The sequence below is a fragment of the Podarcis vaucheri genome, assembly GCF_965113315.1.
Source record: "Podarcis vaucheri genome assembly, chromosome: 9".
Taxonomy (NCBI): domain Eukaryota; kingdom Metazoa; phylum Chordata; class Lepidosauria; order Squamata; family Lacertidae; genus Podarcis; species Podarcis vaucheri.
Window position 1 is genome coordinate 81,907,563 of NC_138767.1, and position 24,113 is coordinate 81,931,675.

General features: G+C 47.7%; 1 protein-coding gene across 5 annotated transcripts in view; it reads right to left on the reverse strand.

The window, feature by feature from the left end:
• LINGO1 (leucine rich repeat and Ig domain containing 1) overlaps positions 1-24,113 on the reverse strand; it is a 750,774-nt gene that overhangs the window by 65,554 nt on the left and 661,107 nt on the right. The window contains exon 1 of one of the 5 annotated variants that reach the window (XM_082238391.1): positions 5,057-5,193. The exons of the other annotated variants lie outside the window; for them this stretch is intronic. Coding sequence (XP_082094517.1) covers positions 5,057-5,086 — 30 coding nt within the window. The 5' untranslated portion in view covers positions 5,087-5,193. Of the gene's footprint in view, positions 1-5,056; positions 5,194-24,113 lie in introns of those variants that run through there. 5 annotated transcript variants of the gene reach the window in all.

Consider the following 24,113-nt stretch of genomic DNA (forward strand, 5'->3'; position numbering starts at 1 on the left):
TCTATGACATTTGGATGATCATCTTCATTAATTGATAGACTCCTACCTTCAGGAGCACTGTCTCCCTCCCCCACATTAGTCAGTTTAAAGCCCTCCTGATGAGGTTTCTGAGATTTTTGGCAAAAACATTTCTCCCAACCGTTGTGAGGTGCAGCCCATCACTTGCCAGAAGTCCATCTTCAAGAAACTGCAGTCCGTGATCTAAGAATCCAAACCGTTCCTGTTTACACCATTTGCGAAGCCAGCTGTTCACTTCCACTATTTTCCCCTCTCTCCCTGGGCCACGTCGTTCAACTGGGAGGACAGACGAGATGACAATTTGTGCATTTAGTTGCTTCAATTTCCTGCCGAGAGCCTCGTAGTCTCTTTTGATCTTCTGGAGGCTATTGCTTGCAGTGTCATTGGTTCCCACATGAACCAAGAGGAAGGGGTATTTGTCAGTGGGTTTTATGATTCCTTGCAGTCGTTCAGTTACATCTTGGATCTTAGCCCCGGGGAGACAGCACACTTCCCGAGACATCTTGTCAGGCCCACAGATCACTGCTTCTGTTCCCCTCAGTAGGGAATCCCCTATCACCACTACACGCCTCCTCTTGGGTTTGGTCGGGGTTCTTCCGTGAGCTGTCCGTTCCAAGGTCGCCTGCACATTCCCTGAGGACTGACTTTGCTGCTCGTCTTCGTATACCTGATCGACTGTAATGAGGGAGAGATCCTCAAATGGAGTCTGCTCTTCGTCTTCCATGCTAGGGGAGAGGACCTCAAAGCGATTGTGTATTTCTAAACAATCAGAGTGAACCCTGGGCCTCCTACTTCTTTGAGTCACGTTTCTCCATATATCTGGCTCCTGTGTTGGTGAACTAGCCTCCTTCTCAGGGGAGTCCCCTGTCTCCTCCTTGGTGGGGACGGTGTGCTCTGTTGCTTCCAAGAAGAGCTCCAGCTCTCTAATTCTTTGGAGCGTAGCTACACGTTCCTCCAGTTGCTGGACTTTGTCTTTTAAAAGGGCAATCAACATGGCAGGGGGTTGGACTCGATGGCCCTTGTGGTCTCTTCCAACTCTATGATTCTATGATTCTATGCAATTGCTGCAGGTAAAGCTGCCTGCAACCTTTGGCAAGATGGCAAACATTGCGCAGGAATCGCAGGCGACTGCAGCTGTTCCCTCCCCTTCCATCATGAGATCTGCAGCTGTTCCCTCCCCTTCTGGCTCACCAGAAGCGGCTTAGTCATGCTGGCCACATGACCCGGAAGCTGTCTGCAGACAAACGCCAGCTCCCTCAGCCTATAGAGCGAGATGAGCGTGCAACCCCAGAGTCGTTTGCGACTGGACCTAATGGTCGGGGGGGGGGGGTACCTTTACCTTTATACTGTCCTTCATCCCAAGATCACAGGGCGGTTTATAATATAAAACCACAAAAAGACGTACCGTAATTACACATAAAAACAATTCCCACCCCCAGTTTAAAAGTCCACAGATTATTTAATTGGCCAAAGGCCTAGGAGAAGAGGAAGATTTTCACCTGGAGCCTAAAGATATGTAACAAAGGTGCCAGGTGAGCTTCCCTGGGGGGAGCGTCCCACAAGCTCATGAGGCCACGCCCCCTCTCCCCCCCCCACTCAATGCCATGTGTTTTGTGAAGCCTGTTTGTTGCCCTCTCATTCCCTATCCAAAGTCGAAACAGATCCTTTTATTCCTCTGTGGCCATGCAAGAGGTTTAATCCTGGCATGTTGGTGGTGCCTTGAGCTGAGGGCAAAGGTTGGCACTTTTTGATGCTCTGTTCTCATTTTCAGTTTAGCATACCCTCCAACATTTCTCGAATAAAAATAGTGACATCCTATTCCATCATCATCATTTTACTATTTATACCCCGCTCATCTGACTGTGTTGCCCTAACATATATAAAAAACATAATAAAAGACTGAACTTTTTTAAAACAAACAAACAAACAAACATACAAACAAACAAACAAACAAATGCTATACAGGGCTGCCTTTAGATGGCTCAGGGGTCAAATAACTCCATACCCTCCAACATTTCTGTGAAGAAAACAGGGACATCCTAAGGAAAAGCAGGAGATTCCAGGATCAAATAAGATACCAGGACGGCACATCCCTGGGAAATAGGTACACCTGGAGGGTCTGGTTTAGTCCAGTTTCAGGTTAGAGATCAACATCCTTCCATGGAAGATTAAACACAGGACTTTCTAAATGATCGTCTTTCCCTTGAAATTCAAGCAGCACACAAGCAAAAGCCTCACCTGTGCTAAAGATGACACTACTTCACAATGCCCACCCCCCCCCGGTAGATTTCTGGGAGCTGTTGTCGCATCCCGGGGCAAAGTTCGCTATCAGGAGCATCTACTTCTGGGTTAGTGGAACTCGTTACCCGAAGCGTTCGTAAGGAGGACAGTAGTAACCTGAGGTTCCACTGTATAGTGTAAATGGCCAAAGTCAAGCAATTAAGACTCCCTTTGCTAGAATGGGAAGAAGCCGCCTTCTAATTCAATGTTCTCCAACCTGGTGCCTCCCAAACGCTTTCTACTGCAGCTCTCATCACCACCCAACAGCACTGACAGTGTGGTGTGAGGGTCACAGGGCTGGAGCCATAAAACTCACTGAGCGGCCTTGAGACAATCAGAGCCCAGCCAACCTCTCAGGGCTGCTGCAAGAATAAAATGGGGAGGGGGAGAGCCAAGGGGCTCCTTGGACAAAAGGTGAGATAGAGATTTAAAAACATACAATGTAAGTGAACAAATCAGGGGGGCCACCAGTTCCCCATTCATGCTGTGGGTCCACAGATTTCACATCTGTTAGGGTTGCCAGGAAAACCCAGACATGCCATCTTTGGGAGGGCCAACATGCCCAGTTGGGCAGATTTTTACATTTTAAAGGAAATGTCTGGATTTGGGGGTTGGGGGGGGCTTGGGCTCAGGCAGCTCAGCCCCCCCCCCCAGCACCTCTTTCCCCGCTTGGGCTGGCAGTGACTTGGACTGTCCTCTTTTTAGCACTTCAAGATATGGCAGCCCATCTGCCATCCATGCTCTTCAGCTGGAGAATGGACCTAGGAACCTTATTTCTATATTAATAGAACTGTAGGGTTGGAACTCAAGGGTCATCTAGTCCAACCCCTGCAGTGCAGGAATCACAACTAAAGAATCACTGACAGATGGCTATCTAACCTTGAAAACCATGAAAAAGAGCCCCACAAGCAGAAAAGTAGCACAGCAGGATAAGGACTGTACTGGGCTTTCTTTTCCCCTATTATTGGTTTGTTTTTGTTTTTATCTTAAATACATTTTTATTATGTATTTTTTTATATATATTGTAATTTTATGCTGTGAACTGCCCTGAGATTTATGGATTATTTAATAATAATAATAATAATAATAATAATAATAATAATAATAATAATTTACTAGCTTTCAATCTGCTGTGCATTTCCCTCTGCCAACAATCAAGGGGATTAAGTCCTATTAAGCTCAATGCAGCTTACTTCTGAGTAGTCGTGCATAAGATGGCACTGCTGTATTTTGTTACTGGGAAACCTTGAGATGGGTGGCCTCAGCATGAGAGCAGAAATTTGCCTGTTTCTAAAGGGTGGGAAAAGGGACGCGGGTGGCGCTGTGGGTAAAAGCCTCAGCGCCTAGGGCTTGCCGATCAAAAGGTCGGCGGTTCGAATCCCCGCGGCGGGGTGCGCTCTCGCTGCTCGGTCCCAGCGCCTGCCAACCTAGCAGTTCGAAAGCACCCCCGGGTGCAAGTAGATAAATAGGTACCGCTTACCAGCGGGAAGGTAAACGGCGTTCCGTGTGCTGCGCTGGCTCGCCAGATGCAGCTTTGTCACGCTGGCCACGTGACCCGGAAGTGTCTCCGGACAGCGCTGGCCCCCGGCTTATAGATGTGAGATGGGCGCACAAACCCCAGAGTCTGTCAAGACTGGCCCGTTCGGGCAGGGGTACCTTTACCTTTACCTTTAAAGGGTGGGAAGGAACCTGACCCAGACATTGCTGTGATTGAGAGATGAGAGGGAGAGGAGGCCTTCTCAAAGAAAACCAGCACCACCAGGGCAACCATCGTTGCCTGTGGGGCATTGGGAAAGAGGAAGAAACACGGGGGGGGGGAGAAGAGAGTCAATAGGCAACTGTCTGGCAAAAGAGCTGGTTTGGTCATATACAGGCGATGGGTTCGAAAGATATAGCTTTTTCCGTAGTGGTGGCCAGATCATGGCATTCTCTTCCAGATGAGCCAATTAATATAGATTATAGAAATCTCTCCTGTCAGCTTTTTAAGTATAATCTGCAGTTTTAAACTTGCAATACTCTTGCTGTGGTTTTCTTTTTCACAGTTAATGTATTAATATTGTCATTTTAACTGCGCATTTGCAGCTACCCAATTGTTGCTTTTATTTTTGCCACTATTTTCACCAGACGTTGCTTCAAGTGGTTGGGCTTGGTTTATTTATTTAGTTTTAAGGAAGCAGGATATAAACACAGTATTTAAAGTGAAATGAACAAAGCACAAGTGAACAGACTGGGCGCCTTTGAGGAGCTGCCTCCATGAGGTTCAGGGTGTAGACGGGAAAGAACAAAAGCAGAGCCTGGCTATAGGATCAGCCCAAGGGACCGTCTAGTCCAGCAGCTGGTTCTCACCATTGCCCAGAAAATGCATATTGTGATGCCCAAAATGCGCAAAGGCACACTGCCCAGCACCTTGCATGGAGAGGCAGGCTGCCTCGGATGCTGGAGGAAGGAAGAGAAACTTCTTGAAGTGTCAGCTGAGTGGAGGATGCAAGCGGCCTCTTCCCAGAGGGCTGTCCCTGAGTGACCCAAAGAGAATTAATTTGTTGCCTGTGCAAAAGAGGTGAAAGTTGTGCTCTTGTTTTCTCCCCATCCTTCCTGTGTCGGCCAGTTGGCTAAAGATACAATTTATGCCCCCCCCGCCCCTGTCAGTGATTGATGGCACTCCAGACTTCCTGCTAGTGCTAAAGAGAGGATGGCGGCCTTTGTGGCATTTATTAGCATTTATTCAATTCCCCGGGTCAAGAAGACAATTAATGCTCACTTGCCTCGGACACGTCCACTGCTCTGCCATCCATCTTTAGAGAGCCAGGTCCTCTTTGCTAGCCAGCAGAGGCCAACGCTCAGGCTTCTCCAGGCACACACGGACCCCAGCAGCCTCTTCTCACAGTGCCCCCCCCACGCCCCAAGCGGTGACCAAAGAACATAAAAAGAGCCTGCTGGATCAGGCCAATGGCCAAGCTTGACCAGCACCCTCTTCTCCCTGTAGCCACCCAGATGCCTCCAGGGGAATCTCACAAGCAGGATTCAGGTGCCAGAGCCCTCTCCCATCAGAAGCCAAACTGAGCAGAGCAAGCGCAAATCCCTGAGGAAAGCTTTCAAAGTGGGATGAATCATCCATGGAAGAAACACAGCCTTGTGGGGGGGGGGGAGCTGCTGCTTTGAATGCAGGAGGTCCAGGGTCCAACCCCCAGCATCTCCAGGGAGGGTTGGTTGGCTGGCTGGCTGTGTCACCTGGCCTAGGTGGACAAGCAGATTGGCTCAGTCCAAGGCAGCTTCCTGCATTCCTATGGGAGAAAGGAATTTTTTTTAAAGAAAAGAAAAAAGGGGTGGGGGTGGGGGAGAAAGCCAAGAGGGAAGGAGGGAAATGACAAAAGTGCAAATCAGAAACTTGCTTGGGAGGTTGTTCACTCTGGCTGCCACATGCTTGCACGCACGAGCTCTTGCTGGCCATGGGTCTCTGCAAGCAAAAGGAGCAGGCTGCTTCTTTACCTGCAGCCGAGAAATCGCTCTCCTTCCCTTGCCACTGTCTGCTCCAATCCCCGCTCCCTCCTTCCCTTCAAAACAGAGGGAGAAAAATCAGCACAAAATAAAATTGAGGTCACAGCCTTTTGTCACATTTATTATCTATATCTATCTATCTATCATCTATCTATCTATCATCTATATCTATCTATATCTATCTAATCTATCTATATCTATCATCTATCTATCATCTATCTATCATCTATCTATCTATCTATCTATCTATCATCTATCTATCTATCTATCTATCATCTATCTATCTATCTATCATCTCTATCTCTATCTCTATCTCTCTATCTATCTATCTATATCTCTATCTATCTATCTATCTATCTATCATCTATCATCTATCTATCTCTATCATCTATCATCTATCATCTATCTATCTATCTATCTATCTATCTATCTATCATCTATCTATCTATCTATCTATCTATCTATCTATCTATCATCTATCTATCATCTATCTATCATCTCTATCTCTCTATCTCTATCTATCTATCATCTATCTATCTATCTATCTATCTATCTATATCTATCTATCTATCTATCTATCTATCTATCTATCTATCTATCTATCTATCATCTCTCTATATCTCTCTATCTCTCTATCTCTATATCTCTCTATCTCTATCTCTATCTATCTATCTATCTATCTCTCTCTCTCTATCTATCCATCTATCTATCTCTCCCCCTCCCTCTCGTTGGGTGGGTTAAACACTCCCCCCCCATCTGCCCCCCTGCCTCCTCACAATTCCTTTCAACTCCCAGTTGGCTTTCTTGGCAATTTTCCACCAGCAATAGCATTCATTCTCTCTCTCTCTCTGGCATTGGCTGTGCTGCAAAACAAATATCTCTTGGTTGGTCCCTGTTGCATCCCTGGGCTCATCAGATAAGCGATGGAGCTGCTGAATCGACAGATTTGGATCCCTTCAAACATGCAGTGAAGTACACACTGGCATTCCCTCTGCCCCCCTCCTTCAGTTCAGGCTGAAACTGGAGACCAGTGTCCTTGTCCTCCTGCGCTGCCAGCTCAGGCTGCAGAAGAGGCGCCTGGTCTGGCTCAGGCCAGCAGGTGCAGCCAGCCAGGGGCCCATCAAGGCCAGCATCCTGTTCTCACAGTGGCTGACCAGATGCTTGTGGGAAACCAGCAAGTGCTCTTCCCCTCCTCCTCCTGTGGTTTTCTGAAACTGCTATCCTCCAACTGTGAAGGAAGAACAGAGCCATCCTGGCTCCTACCCATCGATAGCCCTCTCCTCCTCTGTGAATTTGTCTTGTCCTCTTTTAAAGCCATCCACATTGGTGGCCATCACCGCCTCCTGTGGCAGTGAGTTCCATAGACTAACTATGCTTTGTGTGAAGAAGTATTTTCTATTATCTGTCCTGAACCTTCCAGCAGTCACCTTCATTCGGTGTCCCCATATTGTTGTTGTTGTTGGGGGGGGGACTCTTCTCTGTACACTTTTTCCACACATAATTTTACACACTTCTATTGTGTCACTCACATTTTCAGCAAACCAAAAAGCCTGAGACACTGCCACCTTTCCTCCCCAGGGAGCCTCCTCTGTTCCTTGTGGTTTCTCTTTCTCTCTTGGTTTTCTTGTGATATTGGAGCTCAGAGTTGCCCCACGCCAGCTGCCTTGCTCCTCTTCCACTGAGAGACAGTTTGCCTCTGAATTACAAGCCAAGAGGATCTGCTTTAATTCTGCTGCAGCTGTCCTTTCACCCAAAGGGAAAAGAAAAGTGTGTGTGTGTGTGTGTGCAGGAGTGGGGTGAGGAGCGACCATCATACTCTGTCCACATGGCAGATGAGACCACCAGCCCCCCCCCCAAAAAAAAATCAGCTGACGGGGTGAGTTTATGGCAGAGGTGAGGTTTGAACCAGATCCTTTTGCTTTGGAGTTCAGTCTCTTAGCCACTCTGCCATGGGCATAGCCAGGACTGAGGGGGTGGGCAGAACTGAGCTACCTGCAACACAATTGGTCAGCTGGTTAAGCATTTTTATTTATTTCCCTGGTTTTTTGGGGGGAGGAAGCTGCCCTCTAGCCCCCTCTTGGCTACACCCATGCACCCTGCTACTCCAACTCTCTCTTGTAAATATAACATTTAATAGAATAGCTCTGCTCTTTCAAAGTAGAGGGTTTACCAATTGTGCCAAACGCAAGCTGCTAACCAGATCATCCTGAGCCGTTGCGAGCAGATCTTACAAGGCCTCTTTAGAGGGATTATAATTTACAAAAGCAAAAGAAAGCTAGATGTGTACTTTTCAGCCTTTAAGCTTGGCACTATGGAACCCGCTAGTTTTTACATGGAATAAAATGCAGATGAATATGGGTATGAAAAAATAGGAGCCCTGTTTTAACTTGGTTGTGCTTACATTGTGGGTCAAGGAGTGAGCTATGGGGTGGCAGAACACCTGCTTTGGCTGCAGAAGGTCCCAGGTTCAATCCCCCAGCATCTCTGGGTATGACTGAGAGAGACCTCCTGCCTGAAACCACACAGAGCCGCTGCCAGTCAGTGTGGACAGTATGGAGCTAGATGGACACAATGGTCTGATTCAATATAAGGCAGATTCCTATATTCTTACCTACTAAAACTGCAGTCCTAACCTAATCTAAACTTGGAATAAGTCCCATTAAATTCCATGCAGCTTACTTCTGAGTAAGTGGATGTTGGTTAGGTTAGCAGCTTCAAGGCTCATTCACACTAGAAAGCATGGGGGGGGGGAGGGGTGTCTAAGCAGCTTTCCTGTTGACCAGCACTTTCTAGGTTTGACCTGTTTCCCCCTTGCTTCACTCCTTTCCAGGGAAACCTCCCTCTTTAGCTTTAAACTGGAACAAACAACAACCCACCAATTGAAAATACAAGATAGAATGGGAGCCCAGGGTATTTTGCTGCTTTAGGTGAAGGGCAAGTGGTGCCCCTCCTCCCTGGCACCAGGCATGCCTGGCACCCGCCTTCTCTGGCACCCGCCGGCTTTCCTCCCTGTGTCCCCTCCCCCCTGAGCCAAGTGTGTTTGCCCAGCCCGTGGAACAGGCTATGGTGTGTCTTGGGCTGAGGCTTGTTTAGTGCCCACAACAGTTTCTCTGATTTGCAGATGTGCCCATGGAGCTGCCTGCAAAAGTTGGCAGTCCCTGAGGATCCCATACAATTGGGAGAAGTCTCCCACATCAACACCCGTGAGGGACGATATTCTCTGCTGTGCCCTGAGGGAAAGCTGAGCAGAGGGTGCTTAGGGGGCGGAAGGAGACTGCTGCCTCCCTCTGACAAAGGATGGGGCTGGTCCTAGAAATGGATGAATGGATGGATGAATACAGAACAACAGAACAGAAAGGGAACCAATGAAAGCCCAGTAAAATGTAAGAAATGGGGATAAAGAAGTGGCCTAATCCTGTGGCATTGTCATGCTGAAAACACAGCAGCAAATACCAATTCTATTCCCTGGATTGATTTCCACCTGAAGCATGGCATGAATGTGCAATTTCTGCTCATGTGCCCATCTGAATTCCCAGAATTCTCTACACTCACCTGTCGTTCAGGTACAGGCAGCCCCCCCGGGGGTCCCATGCTTGGTTGCAAGCCCTCTTCAGGTGTTCTGAAATTCAGCTTGCAAAGAGAGGGAGCAGGGCCACGAACACCAGCCCTGCCCCCAAAGGCCATATCTGGATCCTTCAGGGGAAGAACTGGAAGGCAACTCAGCTGAATTCACTTTGTCTCCCTGCCATGACTGGGAACACTTGCGTAACTGGGGTTCCTGCACATTCAGCGGAATACATACATTGAGAACCTCCCTTTAGACCTTCCTACTTAATAGTGGGAGGCTGGGGATGAAGCCATACTGTGGGACGCTTGGTGTGTGGGGGATGCTTGGTGTTGAATTCAGGATTTAATTCCTCCTCCCCTCTGTCTCTCCCTTTCCTCCTGGGCCAATTTATGGGATCTATTTTTAATGTGAGCCCTTGAAAGGACACAGACCAATTTAACTGCTCCTAGTCACCCCAAGACCCGAGATGGAGTGGAATGCAAAATGAGCCCATTAAGAGCACTGAGTCAGTCAAGATAAAGGGGTGGGATGGGGGGACATTATTATTATTATCATTTGAATTTATATACCGCCCTATACCCAGAGATCTCAGGGCGATTCACAGAATAAAATCAAAATATAAAAGCACAAAAACATAATAAAAATAAAAAAACAACCCAATAGCTCTCCTCCCCAAAATAAACATATTTTAAAAGGGCATAGAATGTAAATCAGATCAACCAAAGGCCTGGTTAAAAAGGAAGGTTTTTGCCTGGTGCTTAAAAGTGTATAGTGACAGAACCAGGCAAACTTCCCTGGGGGGAGCATTCGACAGACGGGGAGCCACTGCAGAGAAGGCCCTGTTCTAGTGTTGCCACCCTCCCGACCTCTTGAGGAGGCGGCACACAAAGAAGGGCCTCAGAAGATGATCTCAGGGTTTGTGTAGGTTCATAGGGAAAGATGCAGTCCTTGAGGTATTGTGGTCCTGAGCTGTTTAAGGCTTTATAGGTCAAAACCAGCACTTCAGGGACAGAAGGCAGAGGGGCAGTCAATAATTGCAGCTGCCAAAAAAGAAATGGAAAGAGGAAATGAAGGATGGGCTGATGGAGACAGAACAAAAATGTTTGAAGAATAAGAGCCTCTTGAAGATGGAGAAGAGAAAAACGAAAGACATCCTTGGTCCATCGTGGCCAGGATTGTCTCCATCAAGCATGGGAAACTAAGGAAAGTTCCCCCTCCAAAGCAAGCATAGGCATTGGGAAGATTTTCTGTTTTGTTTGCTTTTCTGCTTTTACATGTTTTCATATTGCTGTTTTATTGGTTTTTACATTGCATTTTTGCTCCAATGATATACTGCGTTGTTGTTTTCTCAGACTGTACACTGCTTAAGAGAATTTATTTTATTTTTTACTATTAACTTGCTTGTAAATACCTTTATAAAAATATACAAATAAAGCTGACAGTGTCCTTTGAAGGAGGGAGCAGAAGACAGAAGGAGATGTGGATTTGCAGAAATGGGGAGCTGAAGAAACCGTAGCCTGGGGTCAAGAGACAGCCAGCAGCAGTTACTGTCTGCTGCACCCAGAGGGAGAGTGGGCAGAGCACAGGGTGGAGCAGTCAGGATTCTATGATGCCCTTGGCTGTGGTTTCTGCTGCCGCTGCTGCAGCCTTTGCAAGCTGGCCGCCCTATGGACACGGTGAGAGCCAGGAAGTGACCATGGCTGAAATGGACATATTGATCCAAGCTAAGCTATCAGCTCTTTGGCTGCAAGGTCTTAGCTCCGTTTTCTTGTGGCATTTGCATTCAGAATTGAGAACAATTTTTGGCCAAGGACTTCCCAACAGCTGGAAACCGAACGCAACGCCATCCTCCACTCTGACAGCACTTTGGGAAGCCCATAGTTCAGCAACAGAGTGTCTGCTTAGCATGCAGAAGGATCCAGAGCCAGCCCCTGGTATCTCTGGGGAGGACTGGGAATGTCCCCCTGCCCAAATCTCTGGAGAGCGCCTTACAGACAGAACTACTTACATTAAAACAACAACACCTGCTGCTCTTGGCCACTCTGAGTTGGTGGGGAAGGGCAGGCTGCACATCAAAACCAATCCCTAAGGAGTTTATCCTGCCCTCCTTCCAAGGAGAGAGGGTGGTCCAGGCCCCTTTATCCTCACAACAGGCCTGCAAAGTAGGCGAAGCTGAGAAGGAGCGACTGGTCCATGGTCACCCAGTAAGACTGCATTGCTAGACTGCACTGTCCCTGGTTATTATGAGCTGAACTTAAGACTTTAGCTTGCTCTTGTGGCTACTTTAATTTTCTTATGCAATTGTGTGTGAAGCAGTTGATCAAGAAACAGCGTCTTCTTCTGAGCCTGTGAAAATAAGTAACCCTATGTTATATATTTTTTAAAGGTTCTTTTTTAACTGTGGGGATAAGAAAGAACAGGTATGTCACCCTATGGTAAAATTACTTGTAGTGATCAGAGGGCCAACAAAGGCTGTTAGCCAGGAAGCCTCTGCTCTGCCTCCCCCAGTGGAGTCAGCCATGCATCAGAACGGGGCAGGGGCTGCTGCTCTTGGGCTCATGTCCTCCTTGAACTAGGTGGGCCACTGGCCTGATCCTGCAGGTTCCTCTGACATTCCATTTTTAAAGCCATCCAAGTTGGTGGCCATCACTGCTTCTTGTACTTTGCCGCTGCGTATTGTGGTGATCCAGACCATGCTTGGGACAATGTGCCTTATTTCGGATCACCACTCTCTCTTAGTCACAGGACATCCCATGATCCTGGCAGATTCCCTGCCAGGTGATTTTCTGCCTCCATGACGCAGTGGACAGATGCTCCTGGCCTCCCACAAATCCCACTCACTGAATAGAAAAAGCTCCCCACTCTCCATATAGTTTATCTTCCATTCTCATGGTTGATGGCGCTTTTTTGCCCTCCACTTTGAGGTGTTTCTTTGTCCTAGTCCCTCCTGCCCCCCCCCCCATATCCTATATTCCAGGGGAAGATGTGATCATTTTCCTGCGCTTGGCTGTACCCATAACTAACAAGGCATGACCATGCAATACACAAGATCTGCTTTCCGATAGCTCTCCGCATACTTGTCCAGAGCTCTGCTTCTGTTAGACAGTGTGGCTGTTCATGGGCATCCAACCACGGAAATCACCCAAGAGGCAGGATCCCATAACTGGAGGAGAATTTGAACGTATGCTCCAACAGGCCCTTTTTAAGGAATCCTAGTCCTGTCCGAGCAATCATTGGCTCACAGTTGTGTCCCCGCCCCCTTTAAAAAAAAGCCTTTTGAGGAGATGCAATCTTAAAAAGTTGTTAGCATGAGTCATTTAGCATTGCCCTTCTCCCTTCTAACTCCCAGGGGTCTCTGAAAGGTCATTGTTTCAGCCAAGGTCACCAACCATTTTAGGCCTGATCTGGGCCTGGTCATCCTGCCCCCCAACACCCCTCCCCACCTTCCACCATGAGCTGAAGGAAGGGGGGAATTTGGGTTGCACCCATGGGACACACGCCCTCCAGCATTCTGAGAAAACCCCTTAACCCTGGCTTTGGTAGATTTACAGAAAGGAAAACACACACTAACAAATAAATTTTAGAAAGGGGCGAGATTAGACGAGAACACACAAAGCATTTTTTTTAAAAACCGAAACTCCTTGTGCTCCGCTCCACTTCCCCATTCTTCCCACCGACCCACCCACCCACGGCACCCCTGCCCTCTGCCTGCCCCCCAGAGCTAGTGTGTCCTGTGGGGCTGGGCTACGGAAGCCTCTCCTCCTCCTTGCCTGTTCGCCAGCAGCTGCTGCGCAAGGGAGGAGGCCAGCAGCAGCCGCTGCCATGGAGAGGCAACAGGAGCTCCCTCACAGCTGCCCCTGCCACCATTCGGGACAAGCGGCAGCTCTTCCTCCTCCCTACGTTTGGCAGCGACACTGGTGGGAGAAAGAGGGATGTTTCAGGATCAAATCAGAAGCCTTTTGTGGCTTTTGTGATTCTAGGACTGTCTTTTGAAAATTGGGGCATTTGGTTGGTGTGCGCTCAGTCAACACTCAGGTACCATGGAACCCGACCACTTGCCCACACAGAGCCGTCTCCTAAGCGGCACTTGAACTTGGCGATCTGTTCCCAAAGGCATCTCCCAGGCGGCGGGTGGAAAGGAAGAGTCAGGGATGCCGGTTCTCTCTGGGTCTGCCCTCCGGCAAAGCCAAGTGCCACTTAGCAATGAAGAAAAGAAAAAAGAACAGCATCCTGGTTCTTATAAACCAATCCAGACTTTCAGACAGGAAGGAATCGTGACCCTGGGATGTCACAGACCACAGACTTATGATGGAAAGATCACTGCACAGTACTAATGCATCTCATAGCCAAGGCGGGGGGAGGAGGTTTGTGTGTGGAATTATGGTTCAGGAGACTGGAATTTGTCTCCATTCATGTTGCTGTATCTCCAGTCCCACATGGATTTCCGCAATCTATGTTTCTGGCAAATGTGGCACAAAGCTTCTAAAATCCTATCACTTTTTACCAGACCATCCAAAGCTTCATCTAGGACCTTCATTCTTACTTAAGATACCATATTTTTTTGCACCATAACACTCACTTTTTTCCTCCTAGAAAGTAAGGGGAAATGTCTGTGCGTGTTATGGAGCGAATGCCTACGGATGGCGGGGGGGATCTGCTGCAGTTGTGAGCAGAGGATCCATGGTTCCCCTTCCTTCCCTCCTCCGTGGCTCGCTTTGATATAATATATTTATAATTCAGCCTCACATTTTACCTACTACAGTAATCTTCCCCCCCCAAAAAACCCCACACATGAACTAATCCACAATTCACATCAGTGACAAATTGTTAATACATATAACATTCTTAATAGCAATTGTTAATTGGACACCACAAACATAAATGGGGCTCACTAGACAAGTGGATATCTCTCAGAATGCCCATTCTGGATTTAACCTTTTCAGTCAACTTATCAGCTGTGACAGAAAGTTGTGTAACATGTTCTAGGTAACTTTCTGGCTAGTGGAATGCCATTTTTCCCCCTGGTGAGCACCTATGGCTGAAGCATACGCAGATGAGGCACAAATTCAACTGGTGATGCTTATTTTGTTACTGTGTCTCGGAAATGGGGAGGTTCCAGCAGTTTGACTTCCAAATTCTGCCTGCTATCAAGCTGTCAAAGGTACAGAAACCCTGTCATTAAAAAGCTGTAACTCTGGGTGGGAGCTGGTTTATCAATAAGAACAAAACCTGAGTTGATATAATACATTTAACTATGTTTATTGGTTTTGTGAATGCAATTTCCAAGCCTCTTGGCATACCTGACTGCGGTGTCAGAACAAAATCTACCACAGAGATATCAAAATTTGCAAAAGTAGGGGGGCCATGGCTTGGCTTTTGAAAAACAAGAGGTCTGCAATACTTAGGTGACTGGGAACCACAGCTCTAGAGGACCACAGATTCCCCACCCCTGACCTAACGTTTTAAGATGCAGCTCTCTTTATTGTGCCATTTCAACATCCTAGAGTAGACTGCACTTCTTGTATTCCACAGCCATTGGTCCAGCCACCTCTGATGCACCAATTCAGATAGCCAGGCTGGCTTGCTCTGACCCTTTCTTCAAGGTATTTAGCTTTTGTTCATATGCCTGCATTATTTCTATCCCCGCCCCCCACTGCACCTTGCAATTTTAGGCCTCCTCTTTCCATTCGGCTTTCCCTCTCCATTTTCTTTCTCCATTTCTTCCCTCTTGCTTCAGCACAACATTTCTCATCTCCATTTCACTGCGTCTTCCTTTCCCTTCCTCTATCAAATCACTAACCCACGGCACCCCGTGCAAGAGCAAGCGCAGCCGCCTCCTGACAGGCAGACTCCCTCCCTGCCCTGCAGGACAGCGGCCAGTAAGTCCCCCGCCAGGAAGCCATGGAGCAAAGGCGAGAAAGAGGTCAGTCGGTGGGGTGTGTGAGATGAGTGCTTGCCTGGATGAAGGGATGTGAGGATGAAGACACTGCCCTATGGAGGAGGTGTTGCTGCCACTGCTGCTGCTGACCCAGATCCACATCTGCTCCCCCCCGGGCACCCCTGGAGGCAGCTGCCTCCAACAGCCTCATGGACCTGGTTGTGGGCTTCTCATCACGGGCATCTGACCGGCCACTCTGAAAACAGGGTGCAGGACTAGAGAGGAGCCTTTGGCCTGAGTCACCTGGGCCCTTACGTTTTTATGAAGCTGACATAGATCTCTAAATCTTTCAGGTGCCACCTGGCACTCTCCAAACTCCTGACAGGAGCAGCAGCAAATCCCTGTCAGATGGTAGTAAGTGACATGAAAGTGTAATGATACACCAATTTCCATGTTGTCAAATGAGGTGCGGCTCTGAGGTTAATATGCAGGGGTTAGCGGAGAAAACTTCCAAAAGCCATGAACTAACGTGGTCAAAACTGAAGTGTGCGTACCATTGACCTTGCAGATCATGTCATGCGGTAGTAACTGGAAGTGCCACCAAATAAATTACATTATAGATACAGATGTTCTCATCAGTGGCCAGGACATCTGAGAAGAAGACGTGAGAATGACTTATAGTGCTTTCTTGTTGCTTGAGGTTAATGGAGTTGTATTTATGCATACCAGCATTGTCATATCTGCAGATTTGACATCGCTGCTGCCATTTTTTAGAGGCTCCTATGATTTTAATTTACTTTGTTAAACCTATGCACTTTTTCTGCAGATCTTTACAGCATCTAGTTTATTGTTTCATGTTTAACCTGTTACTGAAAGAGTTATTGAAATGGGTTGTTTGATACACCAGTGATATTTCTTTTGCTATGAGTTACTGCTTATTACCTAGTTACTGTTCTATTCTTAAGCTGCCTTGGGTGCAAATTCTCCTGCAGAGAAGAAAGGGATACAAACTGAATTAGGATGCTCCATGGCTACCAGCCTTGCTGGCTCTGCTCCCCCTTCTCTGTCAGGCATTCAGGCCCCAGAAGGCCAGGGGCTGGGACTCAATACGTGACGTGGGGCTTCCCGTGGGCATCCGGGTGGGTGAAAACCAGTGTGGTGTAGTGGTTAAGAGTGTCGGACTAGGACCTGGGAGACCTGGGTTCAAATCCCTACTTGGCCGTGAAGCTCCCTGGGTGAACTTGGGCCAGTCACAGCCGCTCAGCCTGACATACCTCCCAGGGTTCCTGAGAGCATCAACAGGGGAAGGGAGAACCTTGAGCTCTGCGGAGATAAAGCAGGATGGAAATGGTGGGAGGGGGTAAAGTAAGAAAGAACGTCCTTATGACACAAACACATTTTTTTACACCCTGGTCTGGTTTGGATGTCTTGACAAATAAAAAAGCCAGGTAAAGGTGTGTGTTGGGGAGGGGCTTTGCTGGGGAGGGGAGGGGAGGGGGCGGATGTGGCCTAGGAGGAGTTTCAAGGGCCAAATAGAAAGATCGGGGTGTGGTGTCACATCTGGTCCTCAGCATCAGGCTCAGCAGCCCTGACATAGTGTGTTATACTCTCCCCAGAAACAATCCTCCCCGGCAATCCCAATGCTTCTGACACCCCCCCCCCCGAAGTGAGGCTATAGGAACCTGGGAAGCTGTCTTACACTGAGTCAGGCCTTTGATGCATCTAGCTCCATACTGCCTGCACAGGCTGGCAGTGGCCCTCCAGGGTTCCAGACAAGGTTCTTCCCTAGCCCTACCTGGAGATGCCCCTGGGAAGGGAACCTGGAACTATTCTGCATGCTAAGCAGGTGCTCTGCCTCTGAGCTACAGCCCTACAGCAGTCAGTATTGATATGCAAACAGCATGCAAATCTGTGCCCTACCTACTGATGCCCCTGTAGCACAGGCTTCAGCCCTGCCCAAGGGAGAAGAGACAAGCAGGTGGCTGTTGCTTTGCATCCTCTGCAAAGACAGGTCAGGAAGGATGAAGCCGACAGATGTCCAAGTCAGATTCATTCCTCACTGTTACATAAAGATGAAGTGAATCTGCTGGCATCACTTATTCTGGAAAGGAGGCAGCCCAGGGTGTGGGCCTGTGCACAAAGGTCCAAAAAGGGGTGACTTGTGGACCATCAGATCTGTAAACCTTTCTCTGGAGCCAACTGCTTTTGACACTTCCCACCAAGATAAAGACATACCTCTAAACAGAGAGATTTCAAAAGCAAGACACCCTCTTTTCTAGACAGTTTTATATATATATATATATATATATATATATATATATATATATATATATATATATATACACACACACACACACACACACACACACACACACACACACACTGCAGAATATGTGGGCTATTTTGAGCTGCTCAATACTTTTTTCCTGATGAAATTTTATGTATGACTCCAAAGATGGCATACTTCTATTCCAACATTATAAGAGCATGATGAAAAGAAGCCTTGGACATTTCTGATGTGAGATCTGCTGAATGTGAAGAGGGCTGAACCCTGGAAAGGGCGAAAGAATGGAGAAAAGAACAACTGATGATCAAATGCTGTTAAAGGCATGGGAGCAAGGGCCAGGGAAATAGTTGGCAACCCTAGCCAGGAAATAACCAGCCCTTCACATACAAGCCCCACTGTTTTTCACGGGGTCAGAATAGTAGATCCAGTCCATCAAGACCCTGACTGTTAGGGCAGCTGCATTACCCAGCGGCTTGGGTGCTGTTCTGCCAATCCTCGAGTCTTTGGGATTTCACATGTGAACATTCTGGAGAAGAAGGAAAGTGAGGCTAGAGAATAAAATAAAAAATAAATTCTTTGGAAGTTGCAAAACAGGAGGGCCTACGCTATCCTGCCCCACTCTGTAGCGATGAGCGGTATCATCTCTCTTTCTCTCTCTGCAAACTATTCCTGAGTTATTTCTCCATTTACAGGCATTTTCTGTGGAGCTGATGACCATACTCCCAACTGGAAATTGGCGTGTGGAGATGTTTGGCTGTATAGAAGAAGTGGTGTTGGAGGGGGGCGGGGGGGGGAGGATATACACGCCAAGATTTCTGCCTGGACAACAGTCTGGGAGAAAAAGAAATGCTTCCTACCACCTGAGCCAATGGTCCCCACATCATTTGGGGCCACCACCACTCTGGTTCCATCACTCATCCCCAGAGCCCCCTGCCCTGCTCTACAAAAACCATGATTGAGAATAGAAGTTTGCACAATCTACAAAGGAAGAAAACAGCACAGTGAAATTCAGAACAGGAAGAATGAATTGCACATTTATCCAGCCGAAACTAGTGTAATTTGTTGAACAAAACTGATGAGCTTGATCCAGGGATACCAGCTTTTCAAAGTCCGATAGCCATTTACACCGCCAGTGCCCCCTGCTGCCCCCTTGCCTCTTAGCCCTAAGTAATCCCATAGCCTGTGGGAACCTCTGATCTAAACCCAGGATGGTCCTGAAGCTGCAAACCTTGTCTGCTCCATTTTTGCCCCCTCTCCCAACTTGGGAAAATGATTTGTAATTGATGCATTCTGTATGCTGTGTTTTGGGATTATACAGACATTTACTACCAGACATTTGCAGTGACATCAGAGTGGTTCAGAGTGAAAAGGCAGACAGGGATCCTGAGCCTAGAACAGTTGTGCAGGAGGAAGAATTTTGGCTGGGATATCTCATCCCACCACAGCGCTGGGGTGGCAAAAGCTGTCATGAGCCAAAACTCCTTCTTCCTACATGACATTCATGACAAAATTCCTATCCTCCCAAAGCATGTGCTCATAAAATCCTTACTCATTCTCAAAGGTTTTACAAATGTGGGTTGGGGGTGATGAATTGGATTGAGAATAGGCTTTTGACCCTCACCATTTTGCCCCTGGGGCGTGATCTGAAGGAAAGCAAGGCCGCACCTTCACTGAAGGGAACGTGGCCTAAATCTGCTTAACACCAGGATCCTGCACAGCTCTGCTTGTTTCCCTAAAATGCCCTCAAAATGTTTTGGGGCACATTTCCCATCAGCTCCAGTAAGTGCAGCCAAGGGGCACAGGTGATGTAGCCCAATACAGCTTGAGGGCACTGGACTGGAGAAGGATACAGGACCATCTGCTTTTTTGGGGGGGGGGGACCTCAGGCCCATCGGCCCAATGCAGCCCCCACTCAATGGAGAGCTCAGCTGGCAGAGCATGAGACTCAATCTTGGGGGCTTGGGTTCGATTCCCATGTTGGACAAAAGATTCCAGCATTGCAGGAAGCAGGACTAGGTGGCTCTCCTGGTCCCTTCCAACTCCATGATTCTATGAAATCCTCTCCATCTTGCTGGGGGGGGGGCTCTTGCCCTGGGCACGCCAATGGCCACCGCAGTTTGGCTGGTTGGAATATGTATTGAAGCTCTGGAAATTCTTTTGGCTCACCCAGACAGAGGGAAGAGAGGGATGTGAGACAGTGTGTAGGAACTAGCCTACCATGTGGAGGCAATTATTACATGTGTTGCTCCTCCCCCTTTTACCTTGGCCCCACCCACTGCTGGCATGCAGCCCCTGGAAAGTTCCCCACAAGGATTGGCAGCCCTTAGGCTGAAAAGGTCCCCCCACCATTCTTGATCTACTTTGACACCAGAGTAGGCCAAGAGCAGTCCACCAAAGCCCCCAAATCACGTCTCTCCATCCTAGCTGGAAGCCTAGTAACTGAAAATGCCCAAGACTGAACTTGGATCTTTCTGCACGCAAAGCCCAGAGCAACAGAAGATGGAAAGAGAACAGAAACATCTGCTCTTCTTCTTCTTCTTCTTCTTCTTCTTCTTCTTCTTCTTCTTCTGTTTGCTATTTTAAAGCCCAGGGCTAGAGGCAAAATTGCTCCTTCTGGTAATAAAAGCCACAACTGCTTAGAGAAAGAAGAGCGGGTTGCTATCTGGGATCAGGGCCACCACTTTCAAACCACTTCAAGACTACTTCCAAAAAGGCATCATGGGAGATGTCTCTGAAGGAGCTTGCATGGGGGGGGGAGTGTATGTGTGATGCTCTATGCAGTAATCTAATGGATTGTATGTTCGTTTTCCACTCTCATCTAGGGAAGGAAGAGGAAGGACCACAGTTTGGTGGCACACTTTTGGCAGGCTGAGCTGGGAAGGGCCTTCAGACCGGAGGTTCTCCTCAGCTGTGCTGAAAGTATCCAAGTGATGGACTGTGTCTAGGGAAAGTGGTAGGATCTACATTTATTGATTATGGAGTTTTGCTCCATGGAAAAATATTTGCATCAAAGCTCCCCCCCCCATGTTTTCTTTAATTAGGTAGATATTATTTCAGCAAGAATTGGATAGCAGGTGGGATGCCTGATCAGCACTGGGCACTTCCCTAAAAACACAGCACACAGCAAATTTGCTGTTCCTGTCACATACAAACTGAACTGAATGAGAAGAAGCCCTGGAGCTCTGAGAGAAACTCAGAAGCAGATTTTTGCTTGGGATGGGGCTGCCCAAGGTGTTTTGCTGCCTGGGGAGAAGTGCAAGGTGGCACCATGACCTTCCCACATATAGAAACTGACCGCACTGGCAAGTGAATCTCATTTTAATATTGATAACGGGACTGCAACGTCCAGCGACCTCCGTCACTCCTGTGGGCAGCAGGCTAGCTATTGGATTGAGGGGCAGGACATGAACCTCCCTGCTTGGTCCTCTAGGAGAAGGATGGAGCCACAGTGCTTAGGAGGCACAGCCAGGGGGCTGCCTTCACTTTCCCCATCACCTGATACCTGAGATGCTGATCTCACCCTGCCTCAGAGCAGAGCCAGCCCTGACTTACATAGGCAGATTGTTCCAGTGCATGGCTCGTGGGGTGCAAGAGGCAGCTGGCTCTGCCATTCTGCATCTGGCTCCAGTTGGTGGACCTCAGGAAAACATAAGAAGAGCCAGGTTGGGTCAGACCAAAGGCCTTGCATGCCCAGCATTCTGTTCTCACAACGACCAACCAGATATGCACCTATGGGAAGTCCACAGGTAGCGCATGAGTGCAATAGCCCTCTTCCACCCTGTGCTCTCCAGCAACTGGTATTCAGGGACACAATGCCTCTGTTCATGGGGGTAGCATGCAGCCATCACAGCCAGCAATAACTGCTGAACTGTACTGAGCCAAAGAAAGCCAAGTAATACATCTGTGGACACTGAATCAATTAGCTTTAGGCCAACCACGGCTGAGAACTATTAGAATCATTTACTGTATTCTTATGGAACAGCAATTGACAGCAGCACAATGAAGCCTAAAGTCCCATTTTTAAGATGGGAAACACTGAGGCTCATAAAGCAGGCACAGAAGTGCAACCTATGCATGAACAAAATATCATTCCTGACGCTAGCTGTGTGTGTCTACTACTCACAAGCTTCTCTTTTCATGGTTACCATGGTTCAGCTGCTGGGAGTCAGAAGACCTCACCAGCCTATTGCAAATTATCCAAGAATCTGCCAGTAGATCTTGTTCTTCCTTCAGCCCAGGAAGATCAGCAATAGCAGGCATTGTGTCTGTCTATCATCCTTCTGATTGAGCAACCCTTGCTAAGCATCCAGAAATCACTGCAGTTCCCCAGAGCAGCCCTCCAGATGCTGCGCACAACAACCCCTATCAGCTCTGGCTAGCATGGCCAATAGGGACATAGGAGGAAACTGCTAGGGGCCGAGGGGGTCTTCACCCCTCTAATAAAATATTTGAGGGCCCCCCAAAAGTTGATGCATGCACTGCATCATGTGATCCATTATGTGGGGCGGAGCTTACCCTGCCCCACCCCCATATTTTATTCAAGTTGTCACCCCTGGTTAGGGATGGTGGAAGATGTAGGCAAAAAAAATTCTGGAAGGCACCAAGTTGTGGGAGGCTACCCCAAAGGCCGTCTGAAAAGCCCTGGTATGCCATGCAGTAGAATTTAAATTGTTGAAATGCAATGGTATATTGTGGCCGCATAATGCAATGCCATTCAGTATACTCTACAGCATAACCTGCAATAACAGCTAGTATTCTTGACAGGCAACAGTTTGTGAGTTGTCATATTTGAAGCCTGCCAAAATCAACAGTCTAAATAGTGCCCCAAGTTTCAAGGTTTCACATTCAAAGAACAAATTCAAGGGGGCCTTCAGCATTTTTCTTTCAAAAGAAGCCTGGTGAATTCTGGAGGAAAAAAATGGTGGGTATTCATTTCTGCTCCACCAGGAGGTTCTTGGTTCATATTCTGCCTCTTTCATAAGCTCATTATACTCAGTAGGTGGCCCTAGGCAATCCGCTTTCTCTTTGCCTCAGTCGCCCCATCTGCAGTATGGGAACAATAATACTTACCTCCTGCCTTATACAACTGTTGTAGGTGAAGTGCTCTGGACACTCAAAAGTACTATGTGAGAAACATAGGCACTGAGCTAACAACAGTTAAGCACTTTTAAATGTTATTTATTTCAATTTAAATACGTGCTCTCTCGCCCATTTAATTCAGCAGTTGGTAGTTGCTGGATTGTGTCCTACGCTGGTACAGGCATCATAGCAATATCATTAATATCATTTTCTGTGCATTTTCAGCTGTTTTCACCACTTCTTCATGTCCTGGGGTCTCCAGGTTACCTCTCCTGCATGTCCTAATCCAGTCTTCCCCAACTGGGTGAGGTTGACCTCTTAATCCAATTGAGCTTTTTCACTCCCAGAGAAACCTCTTATCCTCAGGCCAACATGCCAGACTGGCCCACTCGTATGAGGAGTTGCCTGAGTCTTTTGCACAGATGTGCACCAGTTGCTGACGTACACACACACACACACCTTGTGTGTCAATGTGGCACATTTTCATTTGTCTGTCAGTTTCTTTGTCCAGAGGTCAAGCAATCTCATACAGATGAATACTTTTGAGTTGAGCTAACTCTGGTGATGGGGACTTGGCAAGCTTTCAAAACACACAAAGCCCTTATTCAAACCATTGCCTTCTTTAAATCTCTGATGTATGTAGATCCAGAGTGGCTGGAGCAACTCAGTCAGATGGGCGCCATATAAATAACAAAATTATGATTAAAATTATTACTTGGAAGCTCAGAGGCAGAGCACAAATTTTGCAAGCAGAAAAAGTCCCAGATCCAGGCATCCCTAACAGAAAGGGATCTCAGGTACCCAGGCTGAGAAGGTCCTCTGCTGAAGTCTCCAGAAGCCACTGCCAGGCCAAAGAGCCAACAATGCACAATGAGCACAATGTACCATGAGCTAACACATCAGCTTTTAAGGCTCATGTACTGGTTGGCATCTTCCATTTCTAGATGTCCCATTCTTAGTACCAGAACATGGCCTGGAATGCCAGGAATACAAGTAGTGCCACTGGGCATGCGCAAAGTCACTAAGCCACTGCAATCAGCCCACAGACAGCAGAGAGTGTCGGGGTCAGATAGCCAAGGGGCACAGCACATTATTTGCTCATAGAAGGTCCCAGGTTCTATGCCTCAACATCTACAGTCCAGGGGACCAAGCAATAAAATATCTCTTAAGTCTGAGATTCTGGCAATCTCAGCCAATCAGAGCCCACAGCACTGGGCTAGGTGGGTGAGCAGTCTAATCTGCCATATGGCAGCTTCCTAAATGTGATTCCTAGGCAGCTTAAAATCTCTGCACTGTACTGTGCTTTTGCTCTCCCAGGCTGCAACTGTTATGGTTTACATTTTTGATTATTTGGTTTCTTCCTTGTTTGTTATATTTGTACTTAACTAAATCAATAAGAAGGAAAGGTGAGGGGGGGGGACTAGGCACCTGCTTTGATAGTAACCTGGCTTTTAACTGCCTCCTTATAGTTTAGGACACCCAGGTAAACAATAACCTTAAACCCAGCT